This window comes from Anabrus simplex, chromosome 9 (assembly GCF_040414725.1).
Source record: "Anabrus simplex isolate iqAnaSimp1 chromosome 9, ASM4041472v1, whole genome shotgun sequence".
Classification (NCBI taxonomy): domain Eukaryota; kingdom Metazoa; phylum Arthropoda; class Insecta; order Orthoptera; family Tettigoniidae; genus Anabrus; species Anabrus simplex.
The window spans coordinates 156,173,177-156,192,037 of record NC_090273.1 but is presented as its reverse complement, the minus strand read 5'-3'; the positions used below and the strand labels follow the sequence as shown (position 1 = coordinate 156,192,037).

Sequence of the window (18,861 nt, the reverse complement as noted above, 5' to 3'; positions counted from 1 at the left end):
AATGCCTAGGGAGCGCAGCAACTTCGTTCGACACTTCTGGGTCAGTTTTCCACATGGGCTATGGTACTATACAAACAAGAAATGTGTTCCACCTATCAATACTTATTTATTATAAATGGATTTACATTAGTACCGGTTTCGGCCTTCCACAGCCATCATCAGCTAGTACGTTATTATATTACGGCCATTCGACAATATCACAAAAATGTTATTATGTTTAGACCATCCGGATGTCTAATGGGGATGAAAATAAAATATATTGTAGCAGTGTTTTGTCTATGTGGGGTTAAAATATCTATGATCAATGTGGTAATGCATGCTATAGTAAACTAAAACCTATTGAGTGTACATTGGACATATTGAGTACATTAAACATATTAAAATACATAAAGCACAGTATAAAACACTTAATAAGTTAAACACACTAAAATATGGTACATGTGTATTAAAACTCTTGTTAAAATTTGAGAGTTTGTGTTGCGTGGAGTTCCTTCTTCAATCTTCTTTATAATTCTTGTGCTTCTATATCTATGTTAATTTAGTTGCATAAAGTGATCTTTGAGAATATTCTATGGCTGATGTATGTCATATTGATTCGCGGTGAAAACCCTTGTGAAAATTTTTAAGTACTGTGTAATTCAATCGTTGATATACTTCAGTAAGTTTTGTGACAGACTGCAAGGCTTACCAACAGCTCCTTTAATCAAAATTTAAACTCATCTTACCAACAGCTCCTTCAATCAAAATTTAAACTCAATCAATATGACATATATCAGCCATAGAATATTCTCAAAGATCACTTTATGCAATTAAATTAGCTCTTCTCTGCTTTTAATATTTTGAATTCTGTCTCTTCTTGCCACTGATGTTCTTAAAAAGTTCATTTCTACTGCTTGGATCTTACTACCTTGTCTCTTATTAGTTACCAGCATTTCTAGTCGGTATGTTACAATTTGTATGAAATACTGTTTGTATAATTGTATAAGTATTTTTCTTAAGCAATGACTATAGTTTTCTTGGGCTTGAACGTTTCCTGAAAGGAACCTGCCCCCATCAAGATGGCCAGACGAGCTAGAAAATTTAAATTTGGCAGAATTATAGCTTTTAGGCTGTAACATACACACATACATCATCATAGAATGTTATGCCTTTCAGCGTTCAGTCTGCAAGCTTCTGTGAATTTACCAAATGTCTCAACAATCCTGTATTTGCACCTAGTGCTGTGGCATCATTTAGTTCTATTCCTCTTATCTTTAAATCGCTAGAACACGAAGTAGTACACTACAAGCTCGCACGTCAAACGCAACTCGGCTACACCAACAATAATAAACATAACACCATTGCACAGCTACAAATGGGAAAGGAGCCATTACTTTGAACCCAATTTTACGGACGCCACAGGACAACAAGATTTGATTCTAACATAAGGCAACATACATAGCAGAGCTGAACATATTTTAGCTGAATTTTATCCATACATCTGGCAACCTTTTTTTAAAATTTGAAAGTGTTTTATCCCACATGAAGACTAATCTTTTACTCATGCAATTTTACAACCATATCTTTTAAACTCCAAGAACAGCAGCTGAGTGTACAAATGTAAATGGGACTTAAATACGAGAGTTGATGAATTGACCAACAAGCAAGATACGAATGTTCATGTGCACAAAATGTTTTTCATATATTGTATTTTATCCTGTACATATATATATGTTACTTTAAGTGAAGATATGTTTTATACACTAATTTTAGGACCTCAACATAATATTTTAGACATACCGTTGCAATATTGTACATACTGACATATGCCAATTCATGATAAGACATGCCCCATTTGTATGTGACTAAATGCACATCATATAACATTCCTTTGACAATGCAATTTAATCAAAGTTTCATCATATAAATATGTATTCATGGTTCAGCTGAAGATGACCTTGTATATGGGGTCGAAACTGGTCCTGTAGCTTAATATAAGAAATAAAAAACAAGTATTGATTCGTGGAAATTCTTTCCTATTTTTAATTGTGTAATTCGTCAATATGGAAATGAAGATTATAGATTATGATAAAGCAACTAGCAAAGAAAAAAAGATTACAGCCTTGTCTAACCCCTGTAAGTACCCTAAACCAAGAACTCGTTCTGTCATCAATTCTCACTGCAGTCCAGTTGTCAACATAAATGCCTTTGATTGATTTTAATAATCTACACTTAATCCCCATAGTCCTCCAGTATGGCGAACATCTTCATCCTCGGTACCCTGTCATATGCTTTCTCTAGATCTACAAAACATAAAGATAACTGTCTATTTCTCTCGTGGCATTTTTCAATTACAGTAGAAGTCCGCTATAACTAGTACGACATATAACGAGAACCCCGTTATAACGACACTTTTTTCTGTCCCTTCAGAATTCCTATATTAAACTGTGTATTATCCTTCATTTACAGCGAGAGCCCTATCACTGATACATCTATTACGAGCGATTAAGCGTGCACTATTTTTTCCGTTACCAACATTTATGCACCCAGCGATTATTTTGCATGCAATCGATCATATTCGGTATAGTTTTCCGCTATGTCCACTAGCGAGCTCTCTCGTCAACATTTGAAGTTGATGCCGGAGTCAATTAGTAACACCCGTCAACTGCTGTTCCGTAAAGAAAAGATGGAAATGAAAGTGGAGAACATGTGTTCGTAGTAAATGCGTAAATGTGTCCGATAGCAGTTATTAACTCTTAAAAATAAAAGTTGAGGTAAACGATCGTTAATGTTTAATGCTAAATACTGGAATTAAGTAAGAATGGGATACACCCTAAGATATGGCAGAGGGCATCATTGATTTCAGAGGTTATTTTTTTATTTTTTTTGCATTTGGTTAAATTACAGAAAGGCTATTATCATGTTAATTTATGGCGAGAAGATTATCATTTCTCTTCTGGCGCTTGATATATATTTTCAAGGTAGGCCTACATACATGGTTAAGTTAGGTTAGGCGACGCTGTTTGAATAAGAAATTGTTTGCCACAAAATGCGTTGGGTATTGTTTTCTCGCTGTGTGCACTTGCGAGCTCTTTCGACGACATTCAAAGGCGACGTCTGAGTCAATTAGTAATACCCGTCAACTGCCTTTCTGTAAAGAAAATTAGAAACAAAAGAGGAGAACTTATTTTTGTAATAAATACGTAAATAATGCGGCCGGCAGCAGTTAACTCATTACAAATAAAGGCTAATTAAACGATAGCCTAATTTCAATACTCTACACTGAAATTAAGTAAGAATGCGATACATCTCGAGATATGACTTTCCCGACTTTTACGAAAAATCGGATATAACGTCAATTCGTTATAGTGAGTACATTTTTCGCCGTTATGGATTCTTTACATGTTATAAACCTCATCTTAGGTCCGTATTGAAAATTTTACAGTTCAACAATAATAAAGGTGTTTTAATTTGTTCCACCTATTCAATAGTTATATTTTCACTTATAGTGGTTACATAAATAGATTCTTAGTTACATGGGACATGTTTCGCCCTCAATTAAGGGCATCTTCAGCCTAAACACAATCATCAACAATACAACTAAATTAAAAGTGGAAGAATCTATTTATGTAACCACTATAAGTGAAAATATAAGTATAGAATAGGTGGAACAAATTAAAACACCTTTATTATTGTTGAACTGTTATGGATTCTTGTTATAACGGACTTCTACACCTGGAGCATACTGAAAATCTGATTCTGACAGCCCCTCTATGGTCTGAAACCACACTGGTTTTCATCCAACGTCCTCTCAACCACTGATTGCACCCTCCCTTCCAAGATGCCAGTGAGTACTTTGCCTGGAATACTAATCAATGAGATACCTTGATAGTTGTTGCAGTCCTTCCTGTTCCATACCTGCCAAGTATTCAGTTTTTTCCATAAAATGTACGGATTTTGATTGTGTTTTATGGTTGTACGGATGAACGTTATTGAACGAATTTTGAATATCCGCTCTTGTTTTCGCTTTCTGCGGTCAAATCAGATTTGTTTTACTTTTGATAGTAGCTGGTAATACGAGATGCAGTGTTTGACCGGTAAATGTATCGGCAATCACATTATCGATTATTACCGTGCTTTTGTCACCTGTTCGAACTCAACTGCTACTTCATTCACTGAGATGTTCCAAAACAAGTAGCAGGCTGTAATTTTGAAGAAAAGAAATCTGTGAAAAGTAGCATAATAATAATGTTATTTGCTTTACGTCCCACCAACTACTTTTACGGTTTTTGGAAATGCTGAGGTGCCGGAATTTAGTCCTGCAGGAGTTCTTTTATGTGCCAGTAAATCTACCGACACGAGGCTGATCTCCCCGCGACTTCTTTTTGGATTCAACAACTATTTGTTTCGCTCTATTTCTTTCATCTACGTACAAATCCCTGTCTGCCTCGGCCCTTGTTTGGAGCCATTTCTGATAAGCCTTCTTTTTATGTTTACAAGCTGCTCTCACTTCATCATTCCACAAAGTTGTTCTCTTTTTTCCATCTTTACACACAGTTGTTCCTAGGCATTCCCTTGCTGTTTCTACTACAACATCCCTGTATGCCACCCATTCTCTTTCTATATCCTGAACCTGCTTACTGTCCACTGTTCAAAATTTCTCATATCCATGTACTTCTGTCTAATTTCCTCGTCCTGGAGATTTTCTACCTTATTTGTTTGCAGACTTTCTCTATCGTAGGCCTAGAGATACTTAGTTCTATACGGATCAGATAGTGGTCTGGTTCATCGAAAAATCCTTGAAAAACCCGTACATTCCTAACAAATTTCCTGAATTTGAAGTTGATTAAGATATAGTCTGTTATGGATCTGGTACCCCTAGTCTCCCATGTGTAGCAGTGAATAGCCTTATGCTTGAAGAATGTATTCGTAACTGCTAAACCCATACTAGCAAAGAAGTTCAGCAAATGCTTCCCATTCCTATCAACTTTCATATCTTTCCCATATTTACCAATCACACTTTTGTATCCTTCAGTTCTGTTTTCAACTCTCGCATTGAAATTGCCCATTAGCACTATCCTCTTCTTGCTGTTCATCCTGACTATGATGTCACTCAATGCTTCATAAATCTTTTCAATTTCATCTTCATCTGCACCCTCACATGGTGAATACACCAAGACAATTCTCGTCCTAATTCCTCCAACTGACAAATCTACCCACATCATTCAATTGTTTACGTGCCTGACAGAAACTATGTTGCATGCAATAGCATTCCTGTTGGTTGGTTGTCAAATGCTGGACAAGGCAGAAGAAACATCATCAGTGAAAGTTGCACCACAGAGATGCGAATGCTGTGATGGTCTGCTTGTGGAGCCAATCGAGAGTTTAATGAGTACATGTGAGGATCCTTCAAAATCACTGCTGTTGGTGAGAAACTGGAGGAGAGAGAACTCTGCTGGTATGGGCATGCCAAACGGTGTGATGAAGATCTTGCAGTACAGAGCTTTTGCCATTGCAGAACCAAGGAGTGATGGAGGAGGCCCAAGACCAACGCGATGCCGAACAGCTGACATCACCTTAAAGAGGAAATACATCCCTGTTGTCCAGATACAGAAGAAGAGGGAATACTCTATAGATCAGGAGAAACTTGGGAATGGCCACACTGTGAGCACGTATGTGGACAGGGAAAATAATGTAATAAAGAAGCGTATTAAGCAATGTTGTGAATGTATTTAAGAGAGACATTAAAAATTACAATTGCATAGAACCCAATGCACAGGTTAAATTGATATTAATAATAATAGGAAAGTTACCAGTAAGTAAAGAGCCTGATTTAAGTAAAAGAAATCTAATTTAATTTTGACAGAAATTTATATGCAGTGGGCACACGGACGACAACAACAAAACATGATGAAAGCAGAATCCAGGCAGCCGAGATGAAATTCCGTGGGGGAATAATTGGAAAGACACAAAGGAATAAGATCAAAAACGTCGAAGTTAGAGAGAAAGAATCGGATTCTCTAAACTGAAAGACAAGGCAGAGACCAGTATGCTGAAATGGTATGAACACATGATGAGAATGAAAGAAGATGCAGTTCCAAGGAGGGTATTTGCTGAGAAAGTGATAGGTAGAAGACAACGGGGAAGGCCCAGACAGAGGTGGATGGATACGGTGAAGGAGAGTAAAAGTAGAAGAAATATTGGAGGAGGAGAGGGAGTGGTGGAGGGATAGACAACTGTGGATGTCCTTCATTCACAACCAACCCAGAAGACTGGAAACGGGGAAATGAAGAAGAAATATGTCTTACAGCTGGGTGGTCATCCAAAATTTTGTGTAATGAAATAGTCGTGTAACAAAATGTGTGACGCGATGTTACCTAGCTGCACAGGCCGTGGATCTGTACATCATGGCCATCCATCAGTACTTCACATCACGGCCTGCATGGTTGCTAGGTGACATTGCATCATATGTTTTATTGAAAGACATGTTTATAATTGCTTGATTTTTCCAAAGGGAAATTTAATAACATTGAAAAAGATTACTTAAAAAAAAATCATTTCACTACCAACTTTGGTAGAATTGTGTCATTCATAGATTGAATTGCATTAACTTTGATGTTTGTGAGTGTTCATTTGTTATGTAGCTGTTTATTCCTCTGAAACTAGCAGATAAGCCTGCCATCACAATTCTCTATCCCTAATAAGCATGTTTGCTTTTTCTACGCTAGGTATGCCTTCACCCCTCTGCTGGATGCTCCAGAAGATGATGAGGAAGAAGATGAGCAGTTTGTCAATGATGCCTTTGGTATGTAAAGCTCGTAGATTAGAAATAATTCCCATTACAAGATATGTTCAAAAAAAAAAAACCCATTTTCGAAAATAGTTCTGTAATTCTCCTTTGAAGTGCTTACCTCCTCTATTAACCCATTGTCATACTTTGACGGAACCTTCCGTCCTGCGTTCGTAAGGCGTAACATACTTTGACGGACACTTCTGTCCTGGTGCACGGAATATTTTTAAGTTCATTATCGCGGTTAGCTGGTGAGAGAGATTTATTCTGTTTGTTTTGCAGCCTACCCGATTGATGTCAGATTATACCTGATACTATTTTCTCCGTGTAAATATGGAAAATAAAAAGCACCTCAGTTTGCCGTTTGTTGTAAACAATCATTATTACATAAAATCAGCTTCATGGTCCGTATCGCACTTCAATAGATTCACAATTAAGTATTTATTTATTTTCCACCTAGTCGATACAATGATTGCTTAAGGCAATTTTTAATGGTCAAAAGTGGTACATGTTTCGTATATTATCAACATCTTCAGCCACATAACACTGTTTAGATGAAAACTATATAAAATTGACAAAGTAATGCTTTAGAGGAAGTGTCCTTAAAATTAACATAAGATGGTGGCTTCCTCCCGGGTAAAATATTCTGGAGGTGGGGACTACACGAGAGGGGATACTGACATTCTGCGAGTCGGAGCGGGGAATGTTAGAAGTTTGAATCGTTGTGGTAGGTTAGAGAATCTGAAAAGGGAGATGGATAGGCTAAAGTTAGATGTAGTTGGTATAAGTGAAGTACGTTGGCAAAAAGAACAGGATTTTTGGTCAGGCGACTACCGAATTATCAACACGAAATCAAACAGGGGAAATGCAGGAGTTGGTTTAATAATGAATAAGAAAATAGGGCAGCGGGTAAGCTACTACGACCAGTATAGTGAAAGAATTATTGTCGTCAAGATAGACACCAAACCAATGCCCACCACAATAGTGCAGGTCTATATGCCTACTAGTTCAGCGGATGATGAAGAAATTGAAAGAATATATGAGGAGATAGAAGATTTAATACAATATGTAAAAGGTGATGAGAACCTAATTGTGTTCGGAGACTGGAATGCAGTGGTAGGCCAAGGAAAAGAAGGTAGTACAGTAGGAGAATTTGGATTGGGAAAAAGGAACGAAAGAGGAAGTTGGCTGGTTGAATTCTGCACTGATCGTAATTTAGTCCTTGCCAATACTTGGTTCAAACACCACAAACGATGGCTGTATACGTGGACGAGACCTGGAGACACTGGAAGGTATCAAATAGACTTCATTATGATTAGGCCGAGATTCAGAAACCAGGTGTTGGATTGCAAAACTTTCTCGGGAGCAGACGTGGACTCTGACCACAACTTGTTGGTCATGAAATGCCATCTGAAGTTGAAGAAATTGAAGAAAAGAAAGAATGCAAAAAGATGGGATCTAGACAAGTTGAAAGAAAAGAGTGTGAGGGATTGTTTCAGGGAACATGTTGCACAAGGACTAAATGAAAAGGCTGAAGGAAACACTATAGAGGAAGAGTGGAGAGTTATGAAAAATGAAGTCAGTAGGGCTGCTGAAGAAATGTTAGGAAGGAAGAAAAGATCAACTAAGAATCAGTGGATAACTCAGGAGATACTAGACCTGATTGATGAACGACGAAAATACAAGAATGCTAGAAATGAAGAGGGCAGAAAAGAATACAGGCGATTAAAGAATGAAGTGGATAGAAAGTGCAAGGTAGCTAAGGAAGAATGGCTGAAGGAGAAGTAAAATAATATATTATTATTGGTCCACCTTTTCAATACAAAATGAAAATTACATAGGGACTAGTTTCGACCTAGTAATAGGTCATCATCAGCCTGAAGGACAAGCCCATGTACATGGCATTCGTAGATCTAGAAAAGGCATTCGATAATGTTGATTGGACCAAGCTATTTATGATTCTGAAGATGATAGGGATCAGATACCGAGAACGAAGAATTATCTCCAATCTGTATAAAAATCAGTCTGCAGTGATAAGAATCAAGGGCTTTGAAAAAGAAGCAGCAATCCAGAAAGGAGTGAGGCAAGGCTGCAGTTTGTCCCCTCTCCTTTTCAATGTTTACATAGAACAGGCAGTAAAGGAAATCAAAGAGAAATTTGGAAAGGGAATGAATCACAGTCCAAGGAGAGGAAATCAAAACCTTGAGATTTGCCGATGATATTGTTATTTTATCTGAGACTGCAGAAGATCTCGAAGTTGCTGAATGGTATGGATGAAGTCTTGGGTAAGGAGTACAAGATGAAAATAAATAAGTCCAAAACAAAAGTAATGAAGTGCAGTCGAATGAAGGCAGGTGATGTAGGAAATATTAGATTAGGAAACAAGGTCTTAAAGGAAGTAGATGAATATTGTTACTTGGGTAGTAAAATAACTAACGATGGCAGAAGTAAGGAGGACATAAAATGCAGACTAGCACAAGCAAGGAAGAGCTTTCTTAAGAAAAGAAATTTGCTCACTTCAAACATTGATATCGGAATTAGAAAGATGTTGTTGAAGACTTTCGTGTGGAGCGTGGCATTGTATGGAAGTGAAACATGGACGATAACTAGCTCTGAAAGAAAGAATAGAAGCTTTTGAAATGTGGTGTTACAGAAGAATGCTGAAGGTGAGATGGATAGATCGAATCACGAATGAAGAGATACTGAATCGAATTGGTGAGAGGAGATCGATTTGGCTAAATTTGACGAGAAGAAGAGATAGAATGATAGGACACATCTTAAGACACCCAGGACTTGTTCGGTTGGTTTTTGAAGGAAGTGTAGGTGGTAAGAACGGTAGGGGTAGACCAAGGTATGAATATGACAGGCAGATTAGAGCAGATGTAGGATGCAATAGTTACGTAGAAATGAAAAGATTAGCACAGGATAGGGTGGCATGGAGGGCTGCATCAAACCAGTCTATGGACTGATGACTCAAACAACAATATGTTATTTCTAGTAGAAAAAAGACGATCAACGAGCATGTGTAGGAAATCCAGAGAGATGATATAAAGATCGTCTAATTGGTGCAAAGTTGACATTTCTTATTAAAAATTAGGTGGAATATCTGATCGTATGACGTATGTAGAAATACAGTGGAGGGCCCTAGAATAAGGACTATTGTAATCATTGAAATTAGGCAAGTTTTTTTTGTATCTTACGATATAAGAATGAAAGAAAGGGAAGAATGCGGCACATCTGATTACTTGCATTCTCGCCTCTCAAAGGAATTAGCTTAGCATGGATGATTGTGGCTGACTGAAGATGAACTATGGAGGTCGTGTGTGATGGGAGCTGGAGTGAGGGGAAATTAGGGGAAGGTTGGAATCAATAGGCGGGGAGCAATCACGTGGAAGATTGTTTGAATGTTTGTCGAAATGGGAACTGTTGAGCAATGCCTCAAAAATTACGTTTGTAGTTTCAGAAATCTCATTAAAATTAAGAGTGGGGTTGTGTTTTTGATCTATGTTGATATAAATGTTTTCTAAAACGTGGAGTAAACTGTCCTTATTATGAAAATAAAGAATTTTTAGGTCCTGTTCTATGGAAGTGAAGAAATGATTGGACTCTGTCATATGAGTGCTCATGGCAGAGTATCTTGTATGTTTAGCGGCGTTGACATGTTCCTTATATCTGATCAAAAAGCCTCTCCTGGTTTGCCCAATATAGCTCGCGGAACATTGATTGCAATTCAACTTATATACACCTGATTTATTGTATTTGTTCATAGTGTTGTTGATTTTATGATGGTTGTAAAAGAGATTAATGTTATTGTTAACTGTTTTAAAGGCAATGTTGACCTTATGCTTCTTAAAAATGTTGGCGATTTCGTAAATCTTATTATTGGTATAGGTGAAAGAGGCATAGTTGTCTGTTTTTTTTTTGTTTCTCTAAGAAGGGTTGAACTGGGTTTGTTGACAATTTTGTTGACTATCCTGTCAATAAAATGCTTACCAAAACTGTCTTTTCTCGCTATTAAGCGAATGGAGTCGAGTTCTTTTTTACGATCTGCATCAGATAAAGGGACATGGAAGGCTCTTTGGATCAAGCAATAAAAAGGTGGCTGTTTTTTGAGATTCTGGGTGTATTGAATCTTGAAGAAATACTACAAGTTTGAACATCCCAGTTCTATTAAGAATTCCATAGAATTTTGTAATTTGACTAAAAACCTAGAGTTACAACCACAACAAAAAATGTACTCCTTTGACATAAAAAACATGTATTCTGATATACCGGTCAAAAAAACTTTAAAGATCATCAAGGACAATTTTCTAAAACACAGAAAATTAAGCATACAAGAATAGAAGAATTCTTAAATATTTTAGAATTTGTAACCTCCAATAATTATTTTACCTTTAATGGAAAAATTTACAAGCAATTTATTTAGACCATTTGAAAAACTCCAAAATTTACAATAAAATTAAAGGTATTGTATTCTGGACGTGCTATGTCGATGATGTATTTGCCATAATAGATTATAGCATCTCCAACGGTGACATCGTTCTCGAACAGTTAAATGCAGTCGATCCATGGATCAAGTTTACTTCCGAAGTTGAAGTTAATAATTCCTTAAACTTCTTAGATATCACTATCAACAACAGCTCCAATAAATTCTCTTACACTATTTTCAGGAAGCCCACCCAAACTGTTAATACCATTCGGCAAGATTCGATACATCTGGAATCTCAAAAAAGAGCAACCTTTTATAGTTTGATCCATAGAGCCCTCTATGTCCCTTTATCTGATGCAGATCGTAAAAAAGAACTCGACTCCATTCGCTTAATAGCGAGAAAAGACAGTTTTGGTAAGCATTTTATTGACAGGATAGTCAACAAAATTGTCAACAAACCCAGTTCAACCCTTCTTAGAGAAACAAAAAAAAAACAGACAACTATGCCTCTTTCACCTATACCAATAATAAGATTTACGAAATCGCCAACATTTTTAAGAAGCATAAGGTCAACATTGCCTTTAAAACAGTTAACAATAACATTAATCTCTTTTACAACCATCATAAAATCAACAACACTATGAACAAATACAATAAATCAGGTGTATATAAGTTGAATTGCAATCAATGTTCCGCGAGCTATATTGGGCAAACCAGGAGAGGCTTTTTGATCAGATATAAGGAACATGTCAACGCCGCTAAACATACAAGATACTCTGCCATGAGCACTCATATGACAGAGTCCAATCATTTCTTCACTTCCATAGAACAGGATCTAAAAATTCTTTATTTTCATAATAAGGACAGTTTACTCCACGTTTTAGAAAACATTTATATCAACATAGATCAAAAACACAACCCCACTCTTAATTTTAATGAGATTTCTGAAACTACAAACGTAATTTTTGAGGCATTGCTCAACAGTTCCCATTTCGACAAACATTCAAACAATCTTCCACGTGATTGCTCCCCGCCTATTGATTCCAACCTTCCCCTAATTTCCCCTCACTCCAGCTCCCATCACACACGACCTCCATAGTTCATCTTCAGTCAGCCACAATCATCCATGCTAAGCTAATTCCTTTGAGAGGCGAGAATGCAAGTAATCAGATGTGCCGCATTCTTCCCTTTCTTTCATTCTTATATCATAAGATACAAAAAAAACTTGCCTAATTTCAATAATTACAATAGTCCTTATTCTAGGGCCCTCCACTGTATTTCTACATACGTCATACGATCAGATATTCCACCTAATTTTTAATAAGAAATGTCAACTTTGCACCAATTAGACGATCTTTATATCATCTCTCTGGAATTCGTACACATGCTCGTTGATCGTCTTTTTCCTACTAGAAATAACATTGTGCAGCTACTTATCAGCTTTTACTGACGGACCTGAATACTGCATGTCAACAGCACCCTCAAGAAGAATTTTAATACCAAGTATTACTGTATCATCTCGTGTATAATTTTAAGATTGTTCATCAACAACTTTTGAATGTTTGTGCTCGGAACAATCTAGAACAGCCTCACTATTTTAATTGAAGTATTCAGCAACCCGATTTATTTCAATGTGTTATTCTGTCCTTGTCTTTTTTGTGCTCCTTCTTGAATATTTTACGGCTGGTGATGTCTACAAGTTAGACGAAACATGTCCCGTCTTATTTTAAATAATGTTGTGTAAATAATTAGATAATAAACTTTTTGTATTGTAAAGGTGGAATATTGACTTAACCTTAAAGTATACGTACGACAATATGGACTTTACAATGAAATTTATTTTATGTAACAGTCATATTTATTCAAAAAGTAATATTGAGGAAATAATGTTGAGGGTTGGTCAGGAGATCACTATATTCCTTTTCAGGAGACAAAGGTCGAAAGTCATTGGCATGTGGTAGAAATGTAGAACACAATGCAAGGCCACATACCTTTTATTTTCTCATCAATGTGTTCTACATTTCTACCACATCCTATGACTTTCGTCTTTTGTCTCCTGAAAAGGAATATAGTGATCTCCTGACCAACCTTCTACATTATTTCCTTAATATTACTTTTTGAATAAATATGACTGATCGTCATTCTCGTCAGAATCTAATTGTAACCGCCAATCAGTCAACTTAATTTTTAGCAATCTTACTACTTGTTCATCACAGTCTGTTGCTTTGTCCATTTTACTTATGATAGCAACTTTATGTCAATAATTTTAATACTTTCACCTTTGTAATTCTTCACATTGTAAAAAAAATTTTTTTTAAACCAACATTGTTATTTTGAATGTTAATTTTAGTTCAAGTCTCTTCAAGACTTTTAAAATAAATTTCATCTTATTATATGTTATTTCAAGTGCTTATTTTTATTCCGAGATTAAGACTATGGCTGATGATACCTTCATACTAGGCGAAACATGTACCAATGTACCAATGTAAATCATCCAAGACAATGACTTATTGTATTGATTAGGTGGCCAATTTAATAAATAACTTACTGTTATTATTCTACTGGGTGAGAATGTCCATAAAAATAAACAGGGGGAGATACTTAGGAAGAAACAAAAGCAAACTATGCTTAACCTACTTAATTACCTTTCTCGAAAGAATCCAGATAAAAGTCTCAGCTGGGTGGTTAAAGAAACTGCTGAAGCAACAGACGTCTATGAGAGGACTGTTTATAAAGTTCAATCAGGAGCCACTACAGGACCTTTGGCTTCTCCGATTAAAACAAGAGAACGTAAAGCACCACGGAAAGATAGCAGGTCAGTCAAGTTCAGTGATTTTGTTCGCAGTGGTGTAAGGCATAAGGTGCGCGAGTTTTTTCTTAAAAACCAACCTCCAACCTTGCAGCAAGTCCTACAGTCTGTGAAGAATGATAAGGACCTTCCCGAGTTCAAAAGAACAACTTTGTATCGTTTGTTGAGTGACATGGGTTTCCAGTACGAAAAGAAAGGAAATTCAGCTCGTTTGATGGAAAGAGAGGACATTATATCTTGGCGTTACAAGTATCTGTCAACAGTTAAGAAATATAGAGACGAGGGAAGGAACATCTTTTACACTGATGAGTCATGGGTTAACACAGGGCATACTGTTGGGAAAGAATGGAAAGATAAGACCATTTCAACTCCACGGGATGCTTTTCTGTTAGGACTCTCTTGCGGTCTGAAGTTACCTACAGGTCATGGTCCACGGTTCGCGAGTTCATGCTGATAACGAGAATGGGTTCTTGCCAGGGGCGAAGTACGTGTTTCAGTGCAAGAAGAATACCACAGATGTTCACGACGAAATGGACGGTGATTGTTATGAGGAGTATTTTAAAGTACGTCTGCTACCGAACCTGCCACCAAACTCTGTTATTGTTCTTGATAATGCCTCCTATCATAGCCACAAAAAAGAAGCTCTGCCTACGAAGGCATGGCTTCAAGAACGTGGTGTAGTGTATGATGAGAACATGCTGAAAACAGACTTGATGGCCCTCATAAACAGTGTGCGATGGAAATACGATGGCCACCGAATCGATGAAATGGCAAGAGAAAGTGGTGTCATGGTTCTTCGTTTACCACCATACCATTGTGAGCTAAATCCTATTGAACTTGTTTGGGCGCAAGTGAAGCACTATGTTGCTATGAACAACACCACGTTCAAAACAAGGGAGATGGAAAGACTCATCGATGAAGGTTTCCTATGCGTGTCCACTGAAAACTGGACAAACTACGTGAAACACGTGAAAAATATTGAAGCGGACATGTGGAAATCTGATTTGATCCAGGACAAAATAGAGCCCTTCATCATTGCTGTCGGCAGTGAATCTTCGTCCGATTCAGAATGATAGAGGACTTCAGCCTGCAGCGGCAAGGAAGTAACATTCGGTGAGTACCATAAAGTTGTTGTCTAATGGCAGATATTTTACTTTGGTTGTATATTGCATAGTATTTGTGTGCGTTCTGTTATTTTCGTACTGTACAGAAGTTGTTACTGAAGATTTTGATGCTGTGGTGTGCAGCGATAAGCCATGGCATAACTTGTACCGATACAAAAATTTGTCATGTGTTTTGTTTGTGCTTGGTTTTGTTATTTAGCTGTTCTTTCTTAAGCACATTTTAATTACCGCTATTTTATTTAAGACCGCATTTAATTTTTACTATTGTCTTTTGTTAAGCGATACGACAGCACAGTAGAACCCCGCATTGCATGGGGAAATTTAATAATAATTGTTGCTTTACGTCCCATTAACTACTCTTATGGATTTTGGAGACGCCAAGGTGCCGGAATTTAGTCCCACAGGAGTTCTTTTACGTGCCAGTAAATCTACCGATACGAGGCCAACGTATTTGAGCACCTTCAAATACCACCGGACTGAGCCAGGATCGAACCTGCCTGGTTGGAGTCAGAAGGCCAGCGCCGCAACAGTCTGAGCCACTCAGCCCGCCTGGGGAAATTTATTAAATGCATCCTTCACCCTTCAAGCCCATAAAAAATATTATTTGTATATTTTTTCCACCGATTTACCTTACACTTCAATGCTGAGGTTTATGTGCCGTAGTTAACCTTTGATTCTGCACAAACCAAAAATAGCCCTTGTAAACTCACCGTCCCCTTTAGTTTATACAAATAATTTGCAGCTTAGTTTATTCCGCTTGTTATCTTGAAGTTAAATATTGAATTTCACAGATGTGCCGCCGTTACCCCGTGATAGTGTTCCGCAGAGCCGTTCGATATGGCAACCCCGTTGTCATAAGAGCAATACTGTTTTCTTAACATGGAATGAACCATAATAACTCTTCTTCACTATACAGAGTTATAAAGTTAGTTTGCCTTCTGTTAATATTATAGACAATTTCTAGTATATCTTCATCGAGAGAACTGAAACCGATGTAAACAAAGATCATGTATCCATCCGCGGTCTTCACATTGATTGGAGAATGACTGGACAGCTTTTGAGCACATGGCAAGTGTCACGTGTGATTGTCTAGGAACTGTCATTACCTTGCCTATTGCCATGATTACATCAGACTGTTGCTGGATGCAACATGTAGATGAAATGCAATGAGGATATTATGGATACGATGCATATTATATTCACTGTCCACGAGGAATAAACTACAAGTGAATTGCATCTCATCTGGATATTTAACACTTGAGAAAAAAGTAAGTTACGGAAAGTTGATGCCCAAAATGTAAATACGTAATATATCATTCACAGCAGCACATATAAGGAAAAAATCACACTTTTGATATTTAATATTTCAAGTAAATTAAATTCTAGAAGGGAAATATAGTTTTGAAAAGGCAATATGGAAAGCAGTTAAAAAAAAAAAAAAAAAAAAAAAGCAGTTTACCTAATTAGAATCTGATAAAGGACGAACTCCTTCCAAGCCCGATTCCTCTCTCATTCTCTCTCTCTTTCACCCCTATTTCTCACTGCTGCTCGTATCATTTGGATTAGTGACAGGACAATCGGCAATCATATCACACAGACTATTTCCCAGAATCTCATTTCTTTAGTTACCATGTGATAAAACGCACATTACATTACAGCTGTTACACTCTCCAGAGTCTCGTTAGTATTCTCACTTCTGCGAGTTTTATTATTATGCACAACGTATCCGTTTACAACGCTCCACACCACCTCTAAGGAGGTGAATGTCTGGCCCCGTGATGTAGGGGGCAACGTGTTCGCCTGTCACCCGGTGGCCCCGGGTTCGATTCCCAGCCGGGTCAGGGGTTTTTAATTGTAAATGATTAATATCCCTAGCCTGGGGACTGGATGTTTGTGTCATCCTTAACGTCCCTTTCCTCACATTCAACACTTTACACTTCTGCAATTACAATTACACGCAGGTTCATAACATATGGGGCAGGTAGTGGCAAAAGATCTTTAGAGGTCGACGCCACGAACAAATAGCATTTTAATTTAAAGGAGGTGAATAAAGGTAAAGTTTCCATCGAGCCTTCGCGAATGATGTCATTGTAGTTAAAGATTCAATACGGTGTGAACGGACGAGGTCATAGAGGCTAGAGATTCAACATGGTGGGTCAAGCATGAGAGCATGGGAACCTGGCTGTTTTGAACGTAAATCACTCACTTGATTAAATAACAACATTTATTACACTTACGACACTTATAACACATTAGTAATACATAATACTGAGGACTAATGGGCTGATGCCCTCGGTAATAGTCAGTCACATGTTCTCGTGTCCTCTCGCTCGAGGCACCCAAGCATAAGAGTCTCTCATCCCCTTCCATCCGCACCACTTCCGGCTGGGTGCTGAAGGGTGCTGCTATCTGTCCTAGGAAGTGGTAGCGAGCAACTAGGTGGTCTAGCCATAGCTAGGCCGGAACACTGGCATTCTTCAGATTGAATTATTTGTATTGGTGGTTGCATGTTATTCTGACTGGAATTATTTGAGAAATTATATTTTGAACATTGTGCACGTAGGATCGCATTATGCTATGATCAGGCTAATGAACTATTTTGATGTCTCCATTTGGGTGTTCTGAGGTAGCGTCAACCAATAAACGTTAACGTGAACATGTGCTCATGTTTACAGCATGACTGGTTTTCTCGCTGACGGCGGTATAGTATACCTTCATGTAACAGGAGGAAAAATTCATTTTGCTATCCAACTAGGGTTGGGCAGACTGGAACAGTCAATTGTTCCAAAAATTTACGAGCTTGAGGTGGAGTGTTTCAGAACAGTGTGCTGGCACACGGGACTGTAACTGCGCGGCAGAGAGAACTTCGAGAGGCAGCATGACCTGTTCCATGTTAGCGGGAATGAGCCTGTACCTGACGTGCTGTGTGTAGTTATGGCCAGCATAAAGTTACATGGAACGTGAAAGAACAGTTGGAACACTAAAATTCGCACCCAGTAATCACGTTTAAAGGCTGCTTTTAGGTAAAGGTTTTTCGGTCAATATGAAATACACATAACACGGTTACAATGGCAGTGCAGGTGTTTAAAACTAACTAATCCAAGGCTACTTTCACCAGTTGAATGTATTGTGAGTAATTAGGGCCAGAATAAAGCTTTACAGCACGCGAAAAAGCAGTTGGAACTCTGAAATACACACCCATAAAATCGTGTCTGAATGTTGTTTTTAGGATAAGAATGTTTTCATTTATTCTGAAATACACCTGTCACAATTACACTGGCAGTAGATGTGTTTACAAATGTCACAATGTTATTTTCACCAATTAAAAATATACTCTCACAGTTGAAGAAACATTCATCAGTACTCTATTTACGTACTCAATATACAAGTGGAACACGAAAATAAAAATTAACCCATACAAGCAAAACACTATATGCAAGCGGAACAGGGATTAAAAATAAAACTATGCAAGCAGAACACGAAAATAAAAATAAAATAACATACAAAATAAAAGAACATTAATTGCACTTCACTCTGTCCGGTTATATTCTAGTAGAAAAGTCTTAAACAGGAAAAGGCTAGGAAAGCAACAGATAGGGAATCTGCCACCTGGGCGACTGCCCTAAATGCAGATCAGTATTGATTGATTGATTGATTGATTGATTGATTGATTGATTGATTGATTGATTGATTGATTGATTGATTGATTGATTGATTGATTGATTGATTG

The 18,861-nt window shown here is 37.5% G+C and overlaps 1 protein-coding gene across 2 annotated transcripts in view; it reads left to right on the top strand.

Annotated features, from left to right (window-relative positions):
* The window catches only part of LOC136881133 (transmembrane protein 87A), a 174,204-nt gene that overhangs the window by 117,245 nt on the left and 38,098 nt on the right, over window positions 1-18,861 (top strand). For both annotated transcript variants that reach the window (XM_067153802.2, XM_067153801.2), the window contains one exon: window positions 6,708-6,784. In XM_067153802.2, coding sequence (XP_067009903.1) covers window positions 6,708-6,784 — 77 coding nt within the window. The remainder of the gene's footprint in view (window positions 1-6,707; window positions 6,785-18,861) is intronic.